Here is a 27,262-nt window from a genome sequence, read left to right on the forward strand (position 1 = left end):
GGAAAAATATCTGACCTGAAAAACGATTTTCTCTTCAAGGGAAATAATTTATCTCGACGGGGCTATGTGTTGTGCACTTTTTTTTTCATGAGAATAAATGATTGAAGATATCTATTTTTTTCGAGGAGGCTAATTAGCTCATTAAAGTGACAAAAACTATTGTGTTTTAATGAATATACATTTTCCGTAACTTTAATTGATCATATCGATAATGGAATAACAGAATAAAAAATGGTTGAATGCTGAAATTCTTCAAGCCGTGACTATGCTGAAGGTTGAGTTGAGTTGACTGGGATGAGAAAGATGTCTTCCTTTGTTGGGACCAGGAAGCTCTCTGCAAATCCCAAAGAGTCTGGAAGTAGTCTTTCTAATGATTCAGTTGAAATTCATCCTGCCTGGAGGCTGAGTGATCAATGTGTGACCAAACCACCTGACAAGAGCTGCTCTCTGTGAAATGTTAATTGTTATGACATTTTCACTAGAGCTTCCTTTATATATATATATATATATATATATATATATATATATATATTTGTGTGTATGTATATATGTGTTGGGGTGGAGAGAGCTCCTGTAAGCCGTAGTGAAGGCAACCTTTCTAGGAGAAGCAAATCTCTGATTTAAAAGACCATAAAGCGGGAGACCAGTACCCGCATTAAGCTGGTCTGCAGTTTGATTTGTTGCTGGCTATCTTGCTCTTGCTTGTTGCTGGATCTCAACATTTTGAACCGAGAGAGAGACTTAGCTGTCGTACAAAGCTAAGACTCTGTAACATCATCTGTGTATAGATACTCCCTCAGACATTTGGGCTTATGGACTTTAAGTGTCTGAGGGAGTGGCACTCATCTGACAAGATGTTGCAATCATCATATATATATATATATATATAGTGGCTTCAGCTAGATGGGTGTTTTTTTGTGAAAGATTGGCGAGGGGAGACCAGAGATTGGAGCTCAGACGAGCAGATGCCATGGAAATAATGATAAAACAAAGACAGGCTCGCAACATCTCTTCTATTGTTGCGACATGATAATTTATTAGATACCATTGGCTTTACTTGAAATTCAATATTTCAATCTTGTCCACAGCTGAATACTTGATGCTTCACTAGGGCTATCAAGGGTATGTTTTATTGTGATGTCATCACTAGATGAGTTACCTACCACGGCTTAAGAGAGGCCCATCTACTCTCAAGACGAGGATAGACCGCGCCAGTTTCCCAACCTGGTATTTTACCTTGCGGTACATACAGCACCTCATCTTCCCAAATGGTCACCCATCTGGTACTGGCCAGGTTCAACATTGCTTAACTTTGGTGATCTAGCGAGAACTGGTATGTCAATGTGATTGTGCCGTATACCCTAGTATAAGAGATCACAAGAAAGATATACTATAACATACTTACATGGTCAATTGGAAAAAAGGAAATAATGTTCTCGACTCAGTGTCTGAGATGCAAAGTAGAACTTTAACGAAACATTTGAATATCTACGTATCTCATATACAGATCAAGTGTTAGCCCTACTAGGAAGGGGGTTCTTTGATTTCTGAGAACTTCAGTTGAAGTAAAATAAAATAAAAGAGAATCCAATACATTGACATAGAAGAGATTCAATTCGTCACGCAAAGATGAGAGAAAAAAATGGCAGAGATTGCATTACAAAAATTATTATTCAATTGTTTTTTTTTGTGGATTGTCGCAACAAGTTTTTCATCGGCATCCATTTTATTATCTTGTTTTCTGACAGTCGTCAATCTCAGCTTCTAAGCTCGATAATCTTGAGGATTGATTCCACCCAAATTCCACTAAGATCTTTTTTGATGATTTGTATCTAAGTTTCTTTCAAAATCTTTCAAATGGTAGCCATTTTAAAACAAGAGACATAAGTCTGTATTTGTGCATATTAGTGCTGGGACAATTAATTGGAACCAAAAATCAGAAAAAAACGGAATTTTAGGAGGTTAACAGAATCGGTATTGAATCAGAAAAAAAAGGTGTCGATTTTCCAATGCAAAAATGTTTCTTTTAATTGTCGTTTTTATTTGATTTTGTTTAAAGCAAAATCTCACACTTCTAAGTAGTACTAATAAAATGATAAATATTTATTGATTTTAAACGAGTAAAACTAAAATCTACAGATCATCCCCATGCAAGTGTGTTTTTACGTTTGAGAAAATATCTGCACATTTAAACACGTGTTTTTATGTTAATCGTGGGAAAAATAACAATTCTATAGTTAAATTTTTAGAGATTTATAAAAAAATTTAAAAAATCGGAATCTGTAATTGTATTAGAATCAGGAAAAATATTGGAATCATCCCATCACTAGTCCATACAGAGTTAATTACCATTGACTTGAACAAAAAAAAAAAAAAAAATGGAGTAGTTTAAAAAAAATGAAAAGACGACTCAAATTGGAAGTAAGTACACTCCCGGATAATGCCGGATATATGCAATTAGTGAAAAATAAATGAATCATTTGGAATTTGTAAAAAAAAAAAAATAGTTTTATTCTCATTTTTGTTTTAATCACGGGTTGTTTTGATGGCTATAATATCTGTGGTTCTTAGCAACGCATGGGGTAACGTCCCGATTGGTGTCTGAAGATTAGATACAGTCAAATGCTGAAATTCTATGTCTGGCGAACCCAATAAACACTGCACAGATTTTTCATACATGCTTATACGGCCGGGTTGATCCTTTATTCCGACAAGAACTCGCAGGAACCGTTCTCGGAGAAATGCTCGCTGATCTTGCCGAACAACTTCTTTTCCATCTTCTTCGATTTCATTATGAGGCATCAACATGGCTGCTGTCAAAAAACAAAGAAATCATTATGCAAATGAAACTAAAATATGGTTCTTTAATATGATAGTGGCACTTAAGAAAATGTTTTCCTTTTATTATTAACTAGTGGGGGTACCCAGCATTGCCCGGGTGTGTGGAGGTGATGAAGTAAGGACACCCCCCCCCAAAAAAAAAGTGGTACTAGCAGGGAGGGGGAGTCAAAACAACAGTAGGCAGTTTGGGTGGAGAGAGGTGTTAAAAAAAAAAAAAAGTGGTAGTAGGCATATATCAAATTTAAAGTCTGTAGATCAAAATTTATTGAGTATATAGGTTGAGAAGTGTTCTCACACACATTTTATTTAAAGTAATAGTTATTTAAATATTTCAACATATAATCTCGTGGGCAAAATCCAGCTTCCCAATAAGGGGCACTCTGGATAGGAACAAAAATAATCTCAGTCATGAAAGATTTCTCCTCTACCGACTGAGGACAGAAAAGGTAAAGTGTAGCATCAAAACAGATACTACACTGTGATCTTTTTCCGAAGGCCAAAAAATATTTGTGTTTAATGTTTCTTTAATTGTTTGTTCCCTAAATTTATAATTCAGTTTTATCAGTATTAAATTGTATATTGCTTTAAAATTACTTAATTTTACATAGGTAATATTTATATTTTATATTGAATAAAGTTCAGTTTAAGTATTAATCGAACTGTGTTCCTTTTTCTTTTTAAAAATGTTTAATTGCTCTTTTTCAAATGGCCCTCATATAGTACTGACTGTCTGACAAATCTTACCTACATTGCCTGCAGACATTTTTCAGTTAACAGGCCTTTTCCTTACTCTTGGTAGCCGTGGTAGTACTCGTGTATGTCAGCCTTGGTTTTTGGGGGGTGGGGGTGGGGACAACTTTTTCACACTTCTGTGAATTGTAAAACAAACCCAAATGGTATTTGGGTGGACCTATACGAGAATGCCAACCCCCTAAAAATGAGTGTTTTTCACCTTTTCTTTTTGCCCCCACTCCCCGACGATTATCATAGATTACACAATCATATTAGCAGAAAATAATTTTGCAAAAAAAAAAATTAATGACTTTTAAGAGAGGATGGGTCACTTTCTAGTTATAACGTTCTAATCACATGACACATCGGTAAAAAAAAAAAAAAAAAAAAAAAAAAAAAAAATGGACAACCAGTCAGGTAGCAATGGAATAGAACATTATAACGAGAAAGTGAACCCCCTTCTTATAAGTCATTAATTTTTTTTTTTTTTTGGGGGGGGGGGTTGTATTACTGTACACATAGATTCGAAAAAAGTTGTCAAAAAGCAAATACATAACAAATAAATGTTATCAAAGGCAAGATAAGTTACTTTTCTACCTAACTAGATATGTTTTTAGTGTTTTTATTTAATGTAATATGCTTATTCAGCTCGAAAAACATACAGTGCTTACCGAAAGTTAAAAATGGCGGCCGGCTATCTCTTTCACACGGTAAGTTTTGGAAAATGAGTTAAAAATAAAAAACTAGACAAAATACTGTTAAAAACCCGCCGAATATATATCCGCCTATGTCACGGTAACATATATTGAGCAAGTTTCTAACAGTATTTTGTCTGTTTTTTTTATTTATAACTCATTTTCCTAAACTTACCACCTCAAAGAGAGAGTCGGCCGCCATTTTAAATTTTCGAATACATCGGTAAACACTGTGTGCTTTTCGAACTGAATAAACATGTTAAATTAAATATAAATACTAAAAACATATCCAGTTAGGTAGAAAAGTAACTTATCTTGCCTTTGATAACATTTATTGGGTTTGTATTACTGTACACACATTCAAAAAGTTGTCAAAAAACAAATATATAACAAATAAATGTTATCAAAGGCAAGATAAGTTACTTTTCTGCCAAACTGAATATATTTTTTGTGTTTTTATTCAATGTAACATATTTATTCAGCTCGAAAAACATAGTGTTTACCGATGTCGGCGATGTATTCGAAAATTCAAGATGGCGTCTCGTCTCACACCCTCGGTAACACCGTAAGTTTGGGAAAAGGTGTTATAAATAATAAACTATACAAAATACTATTAAAAACCCGCCGAATATATGTCAACCTATGTCACGGTAACATAAATTGAGCGAGTTTTTAACAGTATTTTATTCGGTTTTTTATTTATAATACCTTTTCCCAAACTTACCGTGTTAAAGAAAGAATCAGACGTCATCTTGAATGTTCCAATACATCGGTAAACACTGTATGCTTTTCGAGCTGAATAAACATGTTACATTGAATAAAAACACGAAAAACATATCCAATTAGGTAGAAAAGTAACTTATCTTGCCTTTGATAACATTTATTTGTTATATATTTGTTTTTTGACAACTTTTTCGAATCTATGTGTACAGTAAAACAGTAACACACCCAAATTTTTTAACAAAGGCGTTAAACACGCATTTTTAGGGAGGGGGGGGGGCACTCTCGTACAAGGACACCATTATTTGTTTCAGGGATCTGGTTTCGTTTTGTGTCGTTGTTTTGTGACTGTTTTTGTAAGTTGTTACCGGATTTTACTAAGCCAATATTGGCAACCATGATGGCTAATTTATACAAGCACCATTTTTAAATTCAGTTTTGTTTTTATCATAAGTTACATTCTTAAATTGTTAGAGATCGTCTCATGTAAATAAATAAAACGGATATATATATATATATATATATATATATATATATATATATATATATATATATATATATATATATATATGACTGCAATGTTTTACCACCTTTTAAGCAAACATATAAAATAAAATTTTTAAAAAATGAAATATCAAATTAAAGTTTTGTTTTTTTTTACCCGGGAGAACAACTCGGAACGTGAAAGTGGATCCAAAAGCCGCACCGGTGAACATTGATAAAATGTTCTTTAAATAAATAAATTCCGGGTTAACTACGTTTATTGAAACAATTATTCAGTGAACGTAGACAGACGAAGACGATGTATCTGCCCTCCATTCCTTGCCGATTTATTATGTAATATTTTCCTCTTTCCTTATTTTTATAATATGTATTGATGTGTGCATGTTTGGGGTTTTGTTTTTATTTTTTTTAATTTTCTTATCAGTTTGTTTCAGCTAAGGATGGGACATCCTATCGGATGCCAGACTCACTCTCATATATTCCAACCGAAGATTTTTTTTTAAAGAGTCTAACCGTCCCTTTAAAAGCATGGGTTTTATTTGTTTGTTTGTTTGTTTGTTTTCATTTTCTTATCAGTTAGTTCAAGCTGGGATGGAGCATCCTACTGGGTGCCAAACATTAACTCGTTATCTTATATATTCCAACCGAGAGATCTTTTTTAAGATTCTGTCCGTCTCTTTAAGTGCAATTGTTTTAATCTCTCTTGCCCTTGGTTCACCGGATATATTTGCCAGGTAGTTTGTGAAATTCTTTTTCATGAGTCCAGTTACTCATATAATTACTGGAATGATAGAAATCTTCCTAAGATTCCAATTTCTTTTCATGTCATACATAAGACCTTGTTATTTCGTTATCTTTTCCCTCTCAGCTCTGTTTGATCCAGCATCATTGGCGACACTAACTTCTACTAAGGTTGCTTCTTTCTCCTTATTATCCCATATCACTATGTCAGGTTTTATAGCTCCGTTTTTTAGGTACATAGCTGTAGGAATTGCATAGTCATAGTGGATGATGTATGACTTACTTCCAACTGTTCTTTCTGGTAAACATGTTCCCAAGACTTGCTTTTTTTATTTCCACATGTCTGAATACCTTATATACCAAATTTCAAGTTTGTAGATCAAACATTCGTTGAGTATATAGGTTGAGAGTTGTTCTCGCGCGCACACACAGACATTCTCACTTTTTCAGATATACTAGCAGGCTGCCTGGCGTTGCCCGGTCGTAAAATATGCATAAAAATTATATTTTAATTATTGCAGAATACTTATTTATTATAAACAGAAATTAAACGTAATGGACAATACTTTTAAAAAATGAAGTTTAAAAAAAAACAGAAAATGTTTTTCTGGAAAGTTCACTTCTTGTAAGCAAAAAAAAAAAGAACTTGAGCTGAGATCAAAACCCAAACCTAAATGTTGTGAGTCAAGTACGATAACCATTAGGCCAGCTTGACATGACCTTTAAAAAGTGTTTTCAAACCTACTTATTCTTAACATAAGTAATCTGTCATGTGAACAATTACATGAAAAGAAACTGGAATCTTAGGAAGATCTCTATCATGCTGCTACTATTGTGCAAAGAAATAACCTTGTTCCATTGCTTCCAATGTAACAGATGTACTGAGATTAAAGCTGCTTTCAGGGCTGCTAGCAACTACTGTAAAAGAGTAATAAAGAGAGTTGTATACTTATTCTGTTAAGTCCGAAGTAGCTGAGCAGCTGAGTTTCCACCAGTTTTGGCAAATAGCAAACAGTTCTGAATAGAAGCGTGTGCTCTATTCCAACCATCATCAATAGAACTGAGGTAATCTTGTCAGCATCAAACAAAGCCAAACTCTTTGCCAAGAACTTTGCAGCTAATTCTACCCTATGCGATCAAGGCCGCGAACCTTCTGTATTTCTTCCTATATCTGAAAACACACTATGCGATATACAAATAACTGCGTGATGTCAAGCTAATCAAAAACCTTGATTCCAGTAAAGCAACTGGCTCTGATGGCATTCCCATTATAGTGCTCAAAAAACTTCAACCAGAACTAGCTCCCATACTTACAAAGCTATTTAAACATTGTCTTAAGGAGAAGTGCTTCCCAACACCCTGGAAATCCTCATCATTATGCCCTGTATTTAAGAATTCAGGCGATAAGTCATCTCCTCTCAGTACAAACCAATAAGTCTCCTGTGCGTCATGAGAAAGTTGCTGGAATCTGTATTAAATAGAGAAGTAGTCAACAACCTCAGCAAAAATAACCTCCTTAGTGACATGCAATATAGTTTCTGTTCTACTTGATCTACAGCAGATGTGCTAACGATTATATCTCATAGGATTAGCGAATCTCTCAACAGAGGCTTCCTTTCTAGGGAAATTGCTCTTGACATATCAAAAGCCTTTGATAGGCTATAGCATAAAGGTCTACTCTAGAAGGTCTCCAACTACAATATAGCTGGAAATGTCTTCTCAATTATTAAATCATTTCTCTCTGATAGGTTCATAAGAGTAGTGGTTGATGGGCAGAAATCAGAAGCTCACAGTATTAATGCTGGAGTCCTTCAGGGGTTCATCCTGGGCTCAATTCTCTTCCTGATCTAAACCAATGATCTCTCAAATCACATCCTAAGATCATTCGTAGATATTTATGCTGACAACACTACCATCTATGGCAACACTTTAAAGACCATAAATGACTAAGTTCTCTCTGAATCTCTCTCTTCTGATCTTGAGCATGTGGTACAATGGGGAAAGAGGTGGCTGGTTAATTTTAATGCATCTTAAACCAAGATTCTATTTTTACATCATCAATGCTTTGATCCCCGTCCGGGATCAATTGAAATCAATGGCTCTCATCTTGGGGAGGCTCCATGTTTTGACAACCTTCTGTATCTGACCTTTAATCCTGATCTGAAATGGAATGCGTACATCAAATCTGTTACCAATGTCGCTGAGAACACGGTGGGATCGTTCTACCGCTCTTGTAGATATCTCATTGCTGATGCTATTCTCTACCTGATTAATGGTCAAGTACGTTTAAGGATGGAGTACTGTTGCCATATCTGGGTGGGAGCTGCTAGAAAGACCTTATCTTGCTTTGACAGAGTTCAAAATAGACTTTGTAGCCTAGTCGAGGATGTCCTTTTCTCTTCCCTGCAAACTCTTTCCCACAGAAGAGACATTGCGAACCTGTCTCTGCTTTATCGTTATTTTCATGACAAGTTCTCGTCTGAGCTTCAATCTCTGGTCCTCCCTCACCAAACTTTAATGAAAATACTCGTCTAACTGAAACCACTATCAATAATTTCCCCACTCTTTATCTGTGCTTAAACATAAATGTAGATTCCATGAACAAAACTTCTTTCTCAGAGTTGCATGCATGTGGGACTCTCTTCCACTTCCCTGCTTTCCAGCTGACAACAATGCACACCTGTGGAACTGTCTTCCATTTATTTGCTTCCCGGCTGACTACAATATGGTTGTATTCAAGTCCAATGTAAACAAGTTCTTTATGAGCCATCCCCTTAAGTAATCCAAATTTCCACTACTAACGATTACTACGATATTGTCTCATTGACTACTGTACACTCATTAACCCTTATCCTCGAGTGACCTCCGGGCCTCGATAAGTGGTGACTCCTTTGTAAAAAAAAAAGAAAAGAAAAAAACATGCACAGTCATAAAACAGTTGACAATTTGGATCCCTTAGCAGTCCTTTTTTCCGGATGAAAACCGATTAAACAGCTTTCCACATGTCTGAATACCCTATATACCAAATATCAAGTCTGTAGATCAAAAAATTGTTGAGTATATAGGTTGAGAGTTGTCCTCATGCACATTCTCACTTTTATAGATATATGGCCTACATCTCTTCTCTATATTAATAAACGCGATTATCAGCGCTCACATTTGGAATTAGAACGTTCTACTACAGTGAACATCCACTTACTATATTTCTACCATCATTTTGTTTTATTTCTTACTAGCGAGGGGTACCCGGCGTTGCCCGGGTGTTTGGAGGAGTGTGTGGTTTTGGGTAAATCAAAACTCCGGGGGGGGGTAAAATAAAAAAAATGTTTTGGTAGGTAAGTATGAGGATCGAACCTGAGCCCGAACCCTTGAGGCAAAGTTGGAAATTAAAGTGTAAAAAAAAAAGAGTGCAATGTTAACCATTGGGCCACCGTGAGACTGCGGGGTATCATTTAGTGCGGAAGGCTTCTTTTTTTTTCCAAGATATTGGGGGTAGGAGGAAACAGTTTCCCTTGTCCAAATTGAATAGCAATTGTTTGATATATGGAAAATATTTCCACATTGATCAAAGCTGATTGCTTTCGGACATTTCTGCCGATAGACGGAAAATGCCGCCAGAATTAGTGTTGCTTTTATTACAGGAAAAAGACTAATCCACACGCGGCGAGCGACAAATGTTGAATATTTATCTTCCCAAAGTCGAGCAATTCAAATAGACAGGCGAGCTCTGTTGTTAACTTTGAGATATTACAATTTATATGTGATATAAAAAGTTTTAAAATGTTGTGAACCAAATAAACATTTTACATTGAATAAAAACACTAAAAACTTATTCATTTAGGTTGGTTGGTTGGTTGGTTGTTTTTGTTTTACGGCATATCAACCCTTTCCAGGTTATTTAATGCCGAATCCGGCAATTTTGAAGAAAATTTTTTTAATAGAATATATTTGTTTTTTGCAAGTCGGTTTCTAATTAACCCACAGTTGGGACCCTAACAGGTACTACCAGTCCGGGTCAGAGTGAACCTGGGAGCAATGGCAATTAAGGGGTGGCTCCACACTCCCCAAAGCTTACCATCGGATATAGTTTAAGGTCATATCCAGGACTATTCATTTAGGTAGAAAAGTAATTTATCTTGCCTTTGATAACATTTATTTGTTATATATTTGTTTTTTGACAACTTTTTCGTGCCTTTGTGGATTGTAATATAAATCCAAAAAATATATATATTTAAAAAGAAAAAGAGCTTTTTTAAGAAAAACTTTTTTAGAGCCGCAGTGGAGACGGTGCTGCTTTATGATTCAACAACATGGACTCTCAGAAAGAAATTTGAAAGTAAGTTAAATGGAACTGACACTAGAATGCTCCGGCCGGTGTTAAACTTAAACTGGAAAACACACCTAACCATTTCTTGTTTTCCTGTAGCGCTCAATGTTACTTGTTTCTCGAACCAAATAAACATTTTACATTAAATAAAAACACTAAAAACTTATTCAGTTAGGTAGAAAAGTAACTTATGTTTTCTTTGATAACATTTATTTGTTATATATTTGTTTTTCATACCTCTGTGAATTGTAATGAAAACCATTTAATGCAAATTTGTATTTGAAACGAGAAATAAATGGATAGAAAGAAGAAACTATATTTCTACCATCATTTTGTTTTATTTCTTATTTTGAAGTGATTATCCAGACTTCAAAGATATAAAAAGATATTGCAGCCATTTTTTTTCTTGTTTTCCTGTAGCGCTCAATATTACTTGTTTTTCGAACCAAATAAACATTTTACATTAAATAAAAAAACTAAAAAGTTATTGAGTTAGGTAGAAAAGTAACTTATGTTTTCTTTGATAACAGTTATTTGTTACTAGCGGGGGGTATCCGGTGTTGCCCGGATGTTTGGAGGTGTATGTGTGTTGGGGGGGGGGGGGTCAAAACAACCCTGTTTAAAAAAAAAAGAAAGTTGGCCGGGTGTTTGGAGGTGTAAAAGAAAAAAAGTTTTAGTAGAAAGGTAGGCTTGAACCCCGAACCTTTGACGCGGAGGTGGAAAGGAAATGGAAAAAAAAGCCTGCGACCTAACCATCTCGACCACGGGAACAGATGAATTGATAAATGTGTTAAGGTGACATTTATAAAGCGAAATTAGCAGTTGCGAGAACGTTAAGTCACCTGATGTTTGACCTAGTTTTGCACTGGAAACCAGTTTCTGTTTTCCCCGCTACGCAGCGATCAAAAAATATTTCGAAAATAGCTTGTAAAAGTCGGGTAAATTAAAGATAGCTGCGACCAGAGTTCCTTAGTTGTAGATATTATTATTTAGACAGCATATAAAAAGTTTTAAGAAGGAGCAAGCCAACCGAGAATCACTGCCAAAAAAGCCTTTTGTAGACATACACAAAAAGCGAATGCACATACATACATATATATATGATGATTGCAACGTCTTGTCAGACGAGTGCCACTCCCTCAGACATTTAAAATCCATGAGCCCAAATACCTGAGGGAGTATCTATACAAAGATGATGTTACAGAGTCTTAGCTTTGTACGACAGCTAAGTCTCTCTCTCGGTTCAAAATGTTGAGATCCAGCAACAAGCAAGAGCAAGATAGCCAGCAACAAATCAAACTGCAGACCAGCTTGATGCGGGTAATGGTCTTCTGCTTCATGTTTTTTTAAATCAGAGATTTGCTTCTCCTAGAAAGGTTGCCTTCACCATGGCTTACGAGAGCCCTCTCTACCCCAATACACATATACACACACACAAATATACACGGTGCTAGTTGGCCGTTGACCCAGAAAAAGAGTTCATTCGCCCTTTGGAAGGTCTTGTTTTTTATCCTTCAGGGAGACTAGCCGCCCTCCTCACCAAACAAGTCTGGTGGGGGAACCAGTTTAGTCGGCGGTGACCCGACCATGAGGCAGGTAGTACTGGGTTACATGGTACCAGTAGCACATGACATGACCTCACACACATACATACATACATACATACATGCATACATACATACATACATACATACATATATACATACATACATACATATATACATACATACATACATGCATACATACATACATATATACATACATACATATATACATACATACATACATACATACACACATTTTCGCGTTTATATTTAGAGATGTATTTGTTTTTTGACAATTTTTTCGTAGCTCTGTGAATTGTGCTGCAAACCATTTAATACAAATTTGTTTTTGAAACGAGAAATAAATGGATAAAAAGAAGAAACCAATTGACTTGAGCGATTTTATTTATTTTGTTAGATAAAAAAAAATATACGTTCACAAACAATTTTTTTTTTTGCTTGTTTGTCTTTTAACAAAAACAATAATCACAAAGTTCATCTTTTGTCTTCGCCGTGGAGCCCGAATCATTTTGGGAGGAGAGGGGGAGTTGATGATTACACAATTTGTCAATTATTTTTGTTTTTACTTACCCTATGCTAGGCTCTCTTGCCAAAATACCACTTTCACTCTATGGGCCGATAATACTTAGATGTTCCCCAATTTGTTTTTAAATGATTTCATTTACAAAAATGTTTATTTACAAAAAAAAGATTATTTACAAAACCATCTACGAAAAATTCCATCGTTCGGAGTAAGAGAACATTCACAATATATACAAAAAACACAAAAACCTGTAAGTTGGTTAAGGCCCTCCCAACCCTAAGCTAGACAGCCAACTGAAAAACAAGCATGTCAATCTCTAAATGGGAATGGGAGCTAGGTGGGATGTCAAAACAATCCAGAACCGTGTGTAGCATGCCTAAGCAGGGAACACAAGCTCGTACCTGGCTCTTTGATGGATGCAGAAACTAGTGTCATGCACACCCCTCCTGTCAAAATGCATACAATCTAATCTCTTCCAATCGCACCTTATTTTCTTTTTAAGCTGATGCTTAAAGTAAACAACGAAATCAGGATCAGAAACAGATCCAACTTCATGGATTTCATCAAGATGTGAAATTCACGTCACCATTTTTGCTATGGCTAATGTGCAGAGCTATGTTACATTCAAGGCCATCAGATTCTCAGCATCAATGTAAGCTATTACTTTATAGGCATACTCCAAAAGTTGTAAAATTTTACTGCATTTGAAAAAGGTGTGCATGGATGTTTATCTTTTGTTACCCTCGTAGTGGGGGCAATAATTCTCACTCTATCTCTGGTGAGCCTGTCAAAGAGGGGCAGTGCGAGGTCAAAGGGTACTCAGAGTTTGATTGAGATTGTCGGACTGACTTCCTCATCTTGGTTGTTATCATCACAACGTTTCGGCCGTTTTGCCCTCCGGCCTTCATCAGGTGTTTTGTATCAACCTGGGGAACCGTTTGTAAGGAGTCACGAACCCAACCCTTTATTATTATTACGGGGGTACCGTGTTCGGACTCCAGCTAGGCTCTGGGACATAGTTGCTGATTCTCTGTTTTGAATGTTACTTTTTACTGCCTTCGTTCAGGATTGAACTCAGCACCTTTGGGTAACTGTAAACTTTGATACAACGTCTAGGACCACTCGGCCATATGTCACTAGGAGTCCGAACACGGTACCCCCGTAATAATAATAAATGGTTGGGTTCGAGACTCCTAACAAACAGTTCCCCAGTTTGATACAAAACACCTGATGAAGGCCGGAGGGCAAAACGGCCGAAACAGTCCGACAATCTCAATCAATGAAAACACCTCATCTCAAAAATACAGACAATTAGTACTCAGAGTTGTTGAGATTACTCTGGCCTCGTGTCCAATGCCACTGAGAGCAGATCTCCTCCCTCTGATCATTCCAGCCACTACCCAAGTAGATCCAAAGAAGTATTTTCCACTTTATTATGATACTGTTCTTTCCTGGTCCTCAGCAGCATTTTAAATGCAGTTCGGCATTGAGTGTAGAATTTTTGTTTCCCTCATGATCTATGATATATTCAACTATAATGTTAGAAAAGGCTTTCCTAATCACAGGAGTTCAAGGAACATCCTCTGTCAAAGTGCAGCTGAGCCACTTCAACAATGATGTGTAAAAGGAGAGGCTATTTTAAAAAGAAAATTTGGTTTTGACATCACGAGAGAAAGAAAAAGAGTAAGGGTGTGAGGAAGGAGATGGAATGAGGAAGGAGGAGTAATCATCAACTCCTTCTTTTGCATGAACTACTATGCGTCGGTATATATTCCTTTCTCACTAAATAAAGTCAATCAGTTTCATTTAAGTGACCTTGACCTTTCTTGAAAAATGAATGAATTTATCTTCTTTTAACAAAATAACTTTAATTACTTTAATTACTGTTAATATGGGCGAAACTATTGCATATACATAGGAGAAATAAGACAATAAAATTACTAATGAATGACACCACGTATTAAGTTATTATAGATTGTTTAAAAAGTAAAGATAAAAATTAAGATTAAAATTCCTGCCTAAGAGGCTTTTGTCAGTGCTATATATATTGTATTCCTAAATGTTATCTTGTGTAATCAATTCGAACTAGTAGGACCTGTGGAAATTCCACAACAGCATTTTTCATTTTTTTTTTTTTTTTTTTTACACAGGCATCATCACATTATCAAGGCCAAGAGGCCACTCAAGGATAAGGGTTAAAGAGTGTACAGTAGAAATTGGAAAATATAGTAATCATTAGTAATGAAAATTCGGTAAATTTGTTAAGTTATATGGAACGGCTCATCAAGAACTTGTTTACGTTAGACTTGAACACAACCATATTGTAGTCAGCCGGAAAGCAGGAAAACGGAAGACAATTCCACAGGTGTGCAGTTCTAAGAAAGAAGTTTTGTTCATGGAATCTACGTTTAGGTTTAGGCACAGATAAAGAGTGGGGGGAATTATTGATAGTGTTTTCAGCTAGACGAGTGTTTCTTGTGAAAGTTTGGCGAGGGGGGGACCATAGACTGAAGCTCAGTCAAACACTTTCCATGAAAATAACGATACATCAGAGACAAACTCGCAACATCTCTTCTGTGAGATAGAGGTTGCTTTGAATATTGCACATGCCGTGTTCCTTCTCCCAAACCAACCATCGTCATATTCTGTTTCAGAGCCTATTCCCGAATGGTTATCGCATTTTCATGTGTGAGAACTGAACTTTTTTCCAGGGTAAAATTAATCCCAATAATATATACATACACACACACAAACATTGCGCTCACACAAACACACACGCATATAATAGAGTTATCTGTAATCATTAGGTCACAAACAATGTCACTATTCTACATTGATTTCATACAACATTTCATAGACTATGACATATCCTTTTAAAATATTCTTGTACAACTAAAATAATAAATATCTTTACTTCTATAGTATTATTATTATTATTATTATTATTATTACTACTACTACTACTACTACTACTACTAATAGTAATAATAATAATAATAATAATAATAATAACAATAATAATGATAACAATAATACTAGACTTTTTGACTTGCTTAGAACGGGCAAAATTTATAGCCGTTGAATGAGTGTTTTATGCAAAATTAATGTTTGAATATGATTAAATTTATGCTCATTTTTTTTTTTTTTATTAAATACTAATTTCTTTTAATCCCTGACTGTGCAACAAACGGATACCATAATACTGAGTTCGCTTCATCTTATCATAACGAAGGTCCCTATAAAATTTCAGTCGGATGGGTCCAGAAGTTTCCCAGAAAACTTCTAGAGTAAATGTTGCATTGTCGTGACCAATGTCTATTAATCTCTAATTGCGCATCGAACGAATACCAAAATACTTAGTTTGCTGCACCTTATCATAACAAAGGTTTATACAAAATTTCAGTCAGATCGACTCAACAGTTTCTGAGAAAAAGTGGAACGGATAGACAAAGATATGTGTGTGTGTGTGTGTGTGTGTGTGTGTGTGCGTGCGTGCGTGCGCGTGCGCGCTTGCTCTTGCGCTTGCGCGTGTGCGCATGCGCGTTAATGTATTTTGCTTACTATATCAACGAATAAATGAATTTAAATTTTTACTTTCACTTAATGTTATATTAAGAATTAATTGATTTTTATTTCATTAGTTTTTTTTATTTTAATTATATATATATATATATATATATATATATATATATATATATATATATATATATATATATATAAATACCAGCGGTGGTTGACGTTTATGTTTTGAGAAAAAATAGAAAAACCGAATGAAATTATTAAAATAATCAACGTTTCGTCCTTATTTCAGAGGACACCTTCAGGATATTGAAGTAAAAATGCAAGAAAAGAAAAAGTCATAGATCGTACGAAAAAGAGTTTTTGAATCCTACCCATGTCGGGAAGGACAAACATATGTGTGCGTATGGGAAGGTTGGGTTGTTCAATGTCTATATATACACTTTTAAAAATGCGTTAAATAAATATGTACACTTTTTTCTTCTTCTGTAAACTTATTCATTTTGTTGAAATACTATTATGCCAAGAAAAGGCTTCTACCATTTAGCCCCTAACATAGGGAAAATAATAATCAGAGAACAAAATATCAAAACAGATTCTGGCTAACCGATTTTCCTTAAATATTTCAACAAAATGAATAAGTTTACAGAAAAAAAGGTGTACATATTTATTTAACGCATTATTACTGAAGATGTCCTCTGAAATAAGGACGAAACGTTGATTATTTTAATAATTTCATTCGGTTTTTCTATTTTTTCTCAAAACACACACACACACACACACACACACATACACACACACACACACACACACATATATATATATATATATATATATATATATATATATATATATATATATATATATATATATATATATATATATATATACATAGTGACGCCAATGGACGTGACGTGTCGTCATGATGCCAACCTTGACGCTTCTATTTTATTACGTGTCACTATAGCCGACAGAAAAAAAAAATCCTCATAAAGTGAAGAACAACAATAAAAACAGCTGATTTTGCGCGTTTGAAAACTTTTAGGCGAACGCCATTGACGACGGCCGTGCGTTAACCCAATACTACAAAAAGGCCAACTTTTGTGGGAGTTAGGTTTGCCGCACATTAAAACTGGCCCTTTTTTAAGGTTAAATGTGCAGGGGGTTGTTAAGGCCAACGTAATAATATTAGTTGTAAAGTAATAAAAACTGTCGCACGAAAGGAAAAACAAACCTTTTTTTGGCATTTGTGCATTTTAGGTCTCGAAGACAATATTTCGATTTTCATTTTTGAAGAATTCCGCTTAGAACAAGGAGACAAATCACTATTCGAAACTATAATTTGCTTATGATTATTTTTACTTATTACGAAAGCTTTTTAAAAAGGAAATAAAAGTGCGATTTTTTTTTAGTCATACAATATTTTCCTATAATGTTTAGTTTGTTTGTTTGTTTGTTTTTGTTTTGTTTTTTTGTTTTTTTGTATTTTTGTGCGCGAGTGTACAAAATTCCTAATAAAATGTTAATTTGCAACGCAGAAGCACAGGCTAATTAACCAACACCTCTTTTCAGAACAACGAAAAGGTTTATTTCGAAAGAAGAAGAACTGTGCCCGAAATGAAAGAAAAAAAAAAGGAATAGAAAGTTCTAGGATGTTCTCGTGTTGGGAAGCAGAAACTTGAAGTCTCCCCAGGTTGTTCCGTGGTGGTGGTGGTCTTCAGTGAAGCAGTCGCAGCCTGGAAGGAATCCGTGGACAGAGAGTGAGAGGAGAGAGGTCTGTCTTTGCTAGTCTGAGCTCTGTGCTAATGGCTGGCTAATTCCTGACAAGGGTAATTAGTTCGGTAAGGGACATAATGCGCCCTACGAGCTGATTAGTCAGTGCGTGGCCGCAAGAGAAAATAGTTTGTGATAGTGACTGCTACAAATGAGAACTTTTATTAATTTCAGAATTTTATTTTCTTAGAGAAAGTGTCGATAACAAAAATGTTTATTTGAAAAAAAAAAATACATTTTCAAAAAAAATGTTTCTTTCTTTTTTTTTTTAAGTCTAACATTTTCGGGTTTGTTTTACAATCCACAGAGATACAAAAAGTTTTCAAAACTTCAAGAATATAACAAATAAATATTATCAAAAGCAAAATAAGTTACTCTTCTACCTATCTGGAAATTTTTTTAGTGTTTTTACTCACTGTAAAACATTTAATCCGTTAGAAAAAAAACAGAGCGTGACAGATATTGGTTGGGTTTCTAACAGTATTTTGCCTTTTTTTTTTTTTTTAAGTTATTTTCCAAACTTCACATATTAAGGTGCTCATTGACATTTTTCTTGTTCAAACCTATCGCTTGACTCTATATTTTTCCAACCAATCAAATGTTTTAAAGTAAGTAAAACCACTAAAAACCTTTCCAGATAGGTAGAAGAGTAACTTATCTTGCCTTTGCTAACATTTATTTGTCATATTTTTTAATTTTTTACCAATTTTCTATATCTTTGTGGATTGTAAAACAACCCACATTTTCGTATAATAACCACTTTCATATAAATACAAAAACAAAACGCATGTTTAATTTACTTCGAAATTTACATTATGTTATAAAAGCTAAAAAAGAAATTTTAATCCAATAAATTGTTCAGATAATTAATGTTTTATTTTGTCTTATTGTGATAATTTAGTGTTTTTGTTTGACTTCTACCAATAAGTTTCTCGGAGCTTTAACAATTGTTTGAATTGTCTCCCCTTGTTCTAAATGGAATTCTTCAAAACTAAAACAAAAAAAATGGCCTCTAAAGCAAAAATGCACAAGTGTCACTCTTTCTTTTATACAGGGTGAAACGTTAAAATTGTCGCCATAGAAAAAAACGATATGATTCCATTTCCGTTTGATTAAAGTTGGTTTTCTTTTTTCGTTGTAGACCATCTACTAGTTGGCTAGTTGTGTACAAGTCCCAACAGCGATAGGAGCCTTCTATCATGTCTGAAAGTGACACAATATTCAACAAGCGAGATTGAAGATGTGCCACTGTACAACTCATGCTCTCTACTGATGACAACAGGACCATTGCCAGCACTCTCAGGAAGTGCTGAATAGTGTGGTGATCCTCTGGTGCAGTCAGGTGATCGCTGGCAGACCTTGGATGTGGCAGCAGGACTTGGCACTGGCCCAGAAGTCCAGGAGACCCAGGCTTAGTTTCAAAAATAGTGCTACAACTTTGTACCCATCTCTCACTGCCCCCCTTACTCTCCTCAACTGAACCTGCTGGACTACTTTGTTTGGTCATACGTCAAGAACATCACCAACATGACCTCCCACAACACTAAATCCAATCTGATCACCGTCATCCACCTAGTATTTGCTGAGCTCCCACCAGCACTTATGGAAAATGCATGTTCCCAGTTCCGGACTCATATCGAGGCGGTGATTGAGGCTAAAGGCGGCTACATTGAATAGATGTCAGCTCTATTACATAATCAAGTTACCTGAATTGATGTTTTTCAATAAAACTTTAAAAATAAAGCTGTAGTCTTGTTTTCTTTAAGGCGACAATTTTATCGTTCCACTCTGTAAATGTAGTTTAATAGAATTAATGATAGATCTTCCTTTCAACCAATCGGCTGTGGAGACTTCTAAAGTGATGGATCTTTTGACAGTATCATTCTTGCAGAATGCTGGGTATGGGATGTTGTGTTTTATAAATGATACCAAATTTCAACATTCTGAGCCACATCTGGCATCAATTGAAATGAATGGCTCTCGTCTTCAGGAGGCCTCAAGTTTTGACAAGCTTCTGGGCTTGACCATCACTCCTGATCTTAAATGGAACACGTACATCAAATCTGTTGCCAAGGCTGCTGGAAAAATGGTGGGATCTTTCTATCGATCCGGTAAATATCTCACTGCTGATGCTATTCTCTATCTATATAAGAGCCAGGTACGTCCAAGGATGGAATACTGTTGCCACATCTGGGCAGGAGCTGCTAGAAAGGACTTGTCCTGCCTTGATAAAGTTCAAAATAGACTTCATAGCCTTGTTGGAGATGTCCTTTTCTCCTCCTTGCAACCTCTATCTCACAGAAGAGATGTTGCGAGTTTGTCTCTGATGTATCGTTATTTTCATGGAAGGTGTTCAACTGAGCTTCAATCTATGGTCCCCCCTCGCCAAACTTTCACAAGAAACACTCGTCTAGCTGTAAACACTATCAATAATTCCCCCCGCTCTTTATCTGTGCCTAAACCTAAACGTAGATTCCATTAATAAAGCTTCTTTCTTAGAACTGCACACCTGTGGAATTGTCTTCCGTTTTCCTGCTTTCCGGCTGACTACAATATGGTTGTGTTCAAGTCTAACGTAAATAAGTTCTTGATGAGCCGCTCCATATAAGTTATCAAATTTACCAAATTTTCATTACAAATGATTACTATATTGTCCAATTTCTACTGTACACTCTTTAACCCTTATCCTTGAGTGACCTCTTGGCCTTGATAATGTGGTGATGCCTATGTAAAAAAAAAAAAAAAAGAGGCAGAGCGTCAATTTCAAAGAATTTTTTTTTTTTTTTTTTGTCATTGTGCTAGCTTGACTGCAATTTTCACTTGCATAAAACAATAAATATTTCGCTTGACATTTGGGAATTTTTGAGATGAGGATTGATTATTCGTATCATTTGGATCTATCGGACTACTGTTCTCATCTTGAGTGTGATTTTCACCACGTTTCGGTCGATGTAACCTTCGACCTTCTTCAGCTGTATTTTGTCAAATCTGGGAATGTTTTTCTCAAACTCTGAAATTTGGACAAAATTTTGAGCGGAACACTTTATTGTGCTACAGGTCCTTGCAGATCCGTGGCACAGTGGTTAGAGTACTTGGAAAAATCAAATATAAAAGTGATATTCTCCTGAAGGTTGAAGGTTCAATCCTCAGTGTAGGCGACCGAAAAATACAATTGCGAATTACTTAGGACCTCTATCCAGTCATGGTTGACGCAACAAGAGCACTCTACCCCCTGAAGTAAATAAAGGGTTCCACTCGAAATTCCGTCCAAATTCTTGAGTTTGACAAGAAACATTCCTGAGTTCGACAAGATACACCTGAAGGAGGTCGGAGATTACATCCACTGAAACGTTGTGAGAATCACACTCAAGATGAGAACAGATGAATCCAAATAATACAAATATTTTGCTTATCAAAATAAATTATATTAACGGTTTTAAATATTAAATCGTCCATGACACGTTAGATTAATGTCGGTATATTATAAATTAGTGTGTATATTACATAATTAGAACTGATCATCAAAGATAAATTCAGCTTGTATAAATTTTGATGAGTGGCACATTTAGTGCATGTGACATACGATTATGACCTTTATCTGTGAACAGAATCGTTCACAAAGACTTGTTGCTGGAAGTTAAGGCTGAGGGTGAGAGGTCAAACGTGATAAACTAAACAGATTTGAACGATGTCGAATGACGTCACGTTTTCGGCTGAGAGAAAGACGGTTTACATATTAGTTCCTTCTGGAAAGTTATGTGAACGAGACACGAAGCAATAATTTTTTTTTTTTTTTTTCATTTTCCCCCAAAACAAAGCACAGTGCCACTTTGATGTAGGGAGTTACTATCGAGGACATAAGTTGCAGGGATAGCATGTAGGAAGTTGAGCAGCAAGATGTCTGTTCACATTACACTGGAATTTTTGCATGTCAGTACAGTTAGTAAAACAGGAACTTGGAAGGGATTTCCAGAGTCTAGCAGTTCTGGGGAAGAAACTATTAGAGTAGAAGGCCTTCTTACATCTAGGGATCTCTACTGTGTAGGGGTGGGATTTTGTTGATTGTATTATATAGGGGTGTTCATATTAGGGAGAGAGAGAGACGGGGTACATTTTAATGAGTGACAGATATGTAATGCACGATGAGAGGGGGGGGGGTTAAATGGAAGAGAAGAGGACATTTTTACATTTTGTGAATGTTTCTATAACATATATTCTAGAGAGGAGAATCGGTTCTTTTAACCAAGGGTCGAACAGTCATTATTTCTTGATAGAGAGGGGATACATTTTTTAAGATGGAGAGACACATTACTTAGATGGGTTTATACACAAAGTTCATATAAATGATTCACAATACCTTTGTTTGTAGAATGACACAACACAAGACGCCAGTTACAAAATGATGACGTCCTTTATTTCTTGACTGGTCAATGATTTCACATCAAGGAATTCAAAGTCACCACATGATTTCAACTTATAACCTTTCGCTTCCAAAGGGAGACTCCTTCTGACCAATGTCAGATCTGTCTGTCTGATTCTCCTGACTCTGACTCTGACTCTGTCTCGACTCTGTTGCTACTCTGTCTGTTTGCTTCACTAAAACTCCAACTATATTGAGAACTCATCTCTTAGCCATGATGTCATTGCATGGCCAACAACGTGCATCTCGATCCCATGGCCTAGACATGCTTCACGTGTCTCGTCTCCCATGTCCGAGTATGTGCCCAACTTACGTGCATTGTTCACACATGTCTGCAAACAAGAATTCTCTAACCTATTTTTGGTCTAACCTATTTTTCAATATGTTTAACATTTTCTATTGTTCGTTTTCAAATTCCTTATTTTAATTTCATTTTCATAAACAGAATTAAATCATCAAATTCCTTTTTCACAATAACATTTCTAAACAACGAATTTCTTTCCAACAAACATATCTGCTATTTATTTTAAACTCTTCTGAATCTTAATTCCAAACCTAGCTTCCCAGGTTCGAATTCTCGGACTATCCTATCTCATTTTTATTTACTTACAAGAACAGGGGACTTGTTCTCGTAACATCTCTACTGTGTAGGGATGGGATTTTGCTGATTGTCGGATTTGTCAGTGATACAAAGGCTTGTAGTTTGTCAGAGCATACACCATTAAAATACTTGTAGAACAGGCAGAGGGATACAACATTTCATTGATAATGTAGAATAATCTAAAGTGAAGGTTATTTTAATGTCTGTCTCCATATGTAATGTTTTCATTAATAAAATGTTGTTTATACAAACTTTTTGCACTCTCTTCTTTTACACAGCTTTCATGTTTAATTCGTTGAATCTTCTTCTGCTTCTTTTTTAATAGTCAGCGAAAAGCTTCAAGTTCCGTTATAGATATAAAATGTGAATTAATTCTTTTTTTTTTTCTCTTCATTACTGAATGATTTTACCGTTTCCCTTCATTGCCGTTTTTCACTTCTTTTTATGCAGAAAGATGAACACAAGGAGATGTTCGCTGGGAGTTTTTATATATGGCTTTATTTGTGCTACAGCGGATATGTATCAGTGTGGGTGTATAGGTATGGGTGTAAATATATACACAAACGCAAGTTCAATGAACGTGACGAATGACATTACCCAAGACAGTCTTTAACATGCTAGACTTAACAGACTGCTGTCTTCGTTGTTTAATAGCCAGTTTTCCTCTTCATTACTGAATGGCTTTACTTTTCTTCATCACTGTTTTTCGCTTCTTTTCATGACACAATGAGACGTTTGTTGAGTTTTCTTCAAGGTTTTATTTGGAGAGAATGGACTTAAAAGAGAGAGAGAGAGACTGTTATCTCAGCTAATTGTTGAACTTGTTGAAATGAGTGGCGCAGATGGACAGACATTAAAGTAACATTCACCTTAGATTATTCTGCATTATTGCATGTCTTCCCAAGAGCGGCTAAAACCTTTGTTCTTATTTACTTGCCTCCCCGCTAGGGCAGAGTTGGACACAAGATAGGTTTTTAATCTAGGAAAAATCCATCTCCTCACAAAGGGGCGCTCTGGATAGAAACAAAAATAAAAATTGTCTCAATGATGAAGATTTCTCCTCCACTGACCGAGGACAGAAAAGGTAAAGTGTAGTATTTGAACAGATACTACACTTTGTTCCTAGTCAAAAGGTCAAGTTATCATTCAATTGTTTTGTCTACTGCATTTGATCTCTGCTCTCTGATTAAACTTTGTATCACTCATCCCTGGGAACGGTTCTGTTTGCAGATTAAGGTCATTCTGACATGCACCAAATGTGGTCTCTGTCAAAACTCACACAAGCTAACTTGATCATTACTTATGTATGGTCTCTAGTTTGTAACGCACAGCCGACTGGTTGAAAAGGAAATCTATCACTAATTCTTTTAAACTACAGTTATACAATTAAAACAAGTAAGTTCCACAGCCTATCTGATCCATTATTTTATTTTATTTTTTTTCATTTATATTTGCACCAATCGTTTTTGCTGTTACTTTTTTATGTTACTTTTTTATGTTACTTTTTTATGTCATTTTTTTGTTTATTTTAGGTGGATACATATATGGGGTGTGGTCATAGATTTTTAGGGGTGTTCATGACAGTTTTATAATGGACGATGTATTTTGTTTGAGCCTGTAGTGTCTACCCCGGAACTAAAATTTGACGAGGACCTTTTTGATGTGTCACCGTTTCCGGAGAGCTCCCATAAAGAGGACAAAAAAAAATGTGGCTCTTGTCACTCTTCCTCTTTTTCTGCCAGACCGTCGATGAGGTGAGACGTGCTTTTCACTGCTGCGGACTTTCGCACGTGCTCGATATACACCAAAGACACTACGATAGTTCTCCCAAATGAAACCAAGAAATATTCTCCTTATCTCTCCGCTCCACTTTCTACGCAAACTGCCTTCATAAAGAAAAACATTTAATTTCTGTTTTCTCTTCGAATGTTACACCAAAAAGGAACATTTACCCAGTCAATAAGGATTTCTCCTTTTTCAATAGACACTAAAAAAAAAAATAAATAAACACATGAGTGTAACCCAAAGAAACGGTAAATAAATTTACACTTCCTTTAATAAGCCAAGTCTGAATATTTGTTTTTATTAATTTTTCTAAAAAAATTATTTTAAGGGAGCTGTTTGTCATTTTTGTCTGGTGAGCAGCTCGCTTCAAGCCGGATTCAGAGAAACATTTGCAGTGGAAAAGATTTGCTGGCCTTTGAAGTGTTGCCATAGATTGTGATGTGGTCTGCATAAATGTCTACGAATGATCTTCTTACACATAAACTAATTATCCTCTCTCGACCTACCAGTACTTCCACTGCACCAGCTTCTAAGGAGGCAGTCATTAGTTTTTAGGGATGTGTTCTTGCCAGTTTTTGGGTTTTTACTTTAGGCTGATTTCTAAAGGGAGAAGTATTTTGGGGATGAGCCAGATTCAGACAAATATTTTCAGTGAAAAGATTTGCAGGTTTTGTAATCAAATGTGAGAAAAATGAGAGACATTGTCATACGGTAAACAAAATAAAATAATGAGTTAAGAAATACAGCAATAGGAAACACATAGAATGTTCTCGAATATTTTTAGAGTTCTTATAAAAACAAGAGGTTCATTAGCTGAGACATTAGAAGAAGTCTGGATTGATGTATTAAGAGCCGTGAGTTCCAGGGGTCAGGAAAATCGCATTCAAAACTTCTCTGCTCATTTTTATAAATTATAATTCATTGAATTTTTTTTATAAGAGTCAATGTTCATTTGTTTATCATATTAGAAAATATTTTTTTTTTTATTACATTTTCACCCCAAACAAGGCACATTGCCACTTTGGTGTAGGGGGCTACTATCAGGGACATAGGCATCAGGGGTACTGTGTAGGGAGTTGGGCAGCAAGATGTCGGTTCACGTTGCACTTGCACTTCTGCATGTCAGTACAGTTGGGGAAGCAGGGACCCGGAAGGGGATTCCAAAGTCTAGCGGTTCTGGGGAAGAAACTACTGGAGTAGAAGGCTCTCTTACATCTAGGGATCTCTACTGTGAAGGGGTGGGATTTAGCTGCTTGTCGGGTTTGTCGGGGGTATTTACGTCGAGGGGGCACAAGTGCTTGCAGTTCGTCAGAGCATTCACCGTTAAAGTACTTGTAGAAAAAGCAGAAGGATGCAACATTTCGTCGATGGGACAGAGGCTGAAGCTTAGATGCCAGTTCAGGACCTATCAGATTGGCGACTCTCTTTTGAACCTTATCTCGGAGCGAGAGACTAGTGGCAGATGCATCAGCCCAAATATGACAACAATACTCCATACATGGGCGAATGGTGGCCTTATAGTATAGGATAGGTATAGGTATAGTTCAGTGAATAAGATTTAACAGATTGACAGACAATAATATCAATGAGTTGTGTGTGTATCTGTGTGTTCAGAAACGTTTGTGTGTATGTGAGTGGAGAGAGATGCTGCAGAAATAAGCGCCCATAGTGGGGCGCCAACGACACTGATCTGTAGGCTCGGGTCAACTGGGTTCCACTGGTTTATTGAAAGAAAATTTGTCTTTTTTGAAGGGCTTAGGTAGCTCCCAGAAAGACCATTTCAAATAAATTCACAAAGTTTTCTGATTAGTACAAAATTTAATTATTTGTTTTATTTAGGATAGTGTATGCATAGACGATATGTGCACAAATGTGCTTATGTGCTTTGATTTTGTATGTCGACTGCATTTAGTATGCGAGTTGTACTTTTACAGACATAAAAACCAAACTGCATTTCATCTTTGCATATCTGATTATACTGTCTACAAAAATATTGTGTGACCTATCGCTATTTTCATGGCAAGTGCTCAACTGAACTCCAATCTGTGATCTCCCTTATTCAAACATTAACAAAAAAAACTCGACTAGCTATAACCACTATATATGATTTCCCACACTTTCTATCTGTGCATAAACCTAACGCAAATTCCATGAGCAAAGCTTCTTTCCCAGAACTTCCTGCTTTTGGAACACTGTTCCGCTTGCTTCTTTCCAGTTGAATACATCATGGTAGCCTTCAAATCCAATGTAAACAGGTCCTGGATATGAAATACAGCAATAGGAAAGCATAGAATGTTCTTGAATATTTTTAGAGGTTTTGTAAAAACGAAGGGGTTTATTAGTTGAGACATTAGAGCAAGTCTGGATCGATTAATTCAGGGCGGTGAGTTTCAGGGGTCAGGAAAATCGTATTCAAAACTTCTCTTCTCATTTTTATAAACTATAATTCATTGTAAGTTGTTTTTAAGAATCAATGTTCATTTAATTTTGTATTAGTAAAATATTTCAGCGAGATA

The 27,262-nt window shown here is 35.7% G+C and overlaps 1 protein-coding gene and 1 long non-coding RNA gene across 3 annotated transcripts; one reads left to right on the forward strand and one right to left on the reverse strand.

Moving 5' to 3' along the window:
• Positions 1-2,492: 2,492 nt before the first annotated feature.
• Positions 2,493-5,806, reverse strand: LOC145239999 (gem-associated protein 7-like). 2 transcript variants are annotated; one of them, XM_080103586.1, is made up of 2 exons: positions 5,650-5,806; positions 2,493-2,813 (listed from the first exon to the last, which is right to left on the reverse strand). In XM_080103586.1, exons 1-2 carry the CDS (start codon positions 5,702-5,704, stop codon positions 2,527-2,529), a joined length of 342 nt encoding a protein of 113 aa, XP_079959712.1. In that variant the 5' UTR covers positions 5,705-5,806; the 3' UTR covers positions 2,493-2,526. The 2 variants fall into 2 exon arrangements, with proteins under 2 accessions (XP_079959712.1, XP_079959713.1); XM_080103587.1 differs by having other exon boundaries at positions 2,493-2,810; positions 5,650-5,785.
• Positions 5,759-19,683, forward strand: LOC145240000 (uncharacterized). Its single transcript, XR_013862459.1, has 2 exons — positions 5,759-5,825; positions 19,082-19,683. It is a non-coding gene; the product is annotated as an uncharacterized LOC145240000 (long non-coding RNA).
• The last annotated feature ends 7,579 nt before the right edge of the window (positions 19,684-27,262 follow it).

This window comes from Euprymna scolopes, chromosome 19 (assembly GCF_053919585.1).
Source record: "Euprymna scolopes isolate OS-2025 chromosome 19, ASM5391958v1, whole genome shotgun sequence".
NCBI lineage: Eukaryota > Metazoa > Mollusca > Cephalopoda > Sepiida > Sepiolidae > Euprymna > Euprymna scolopes.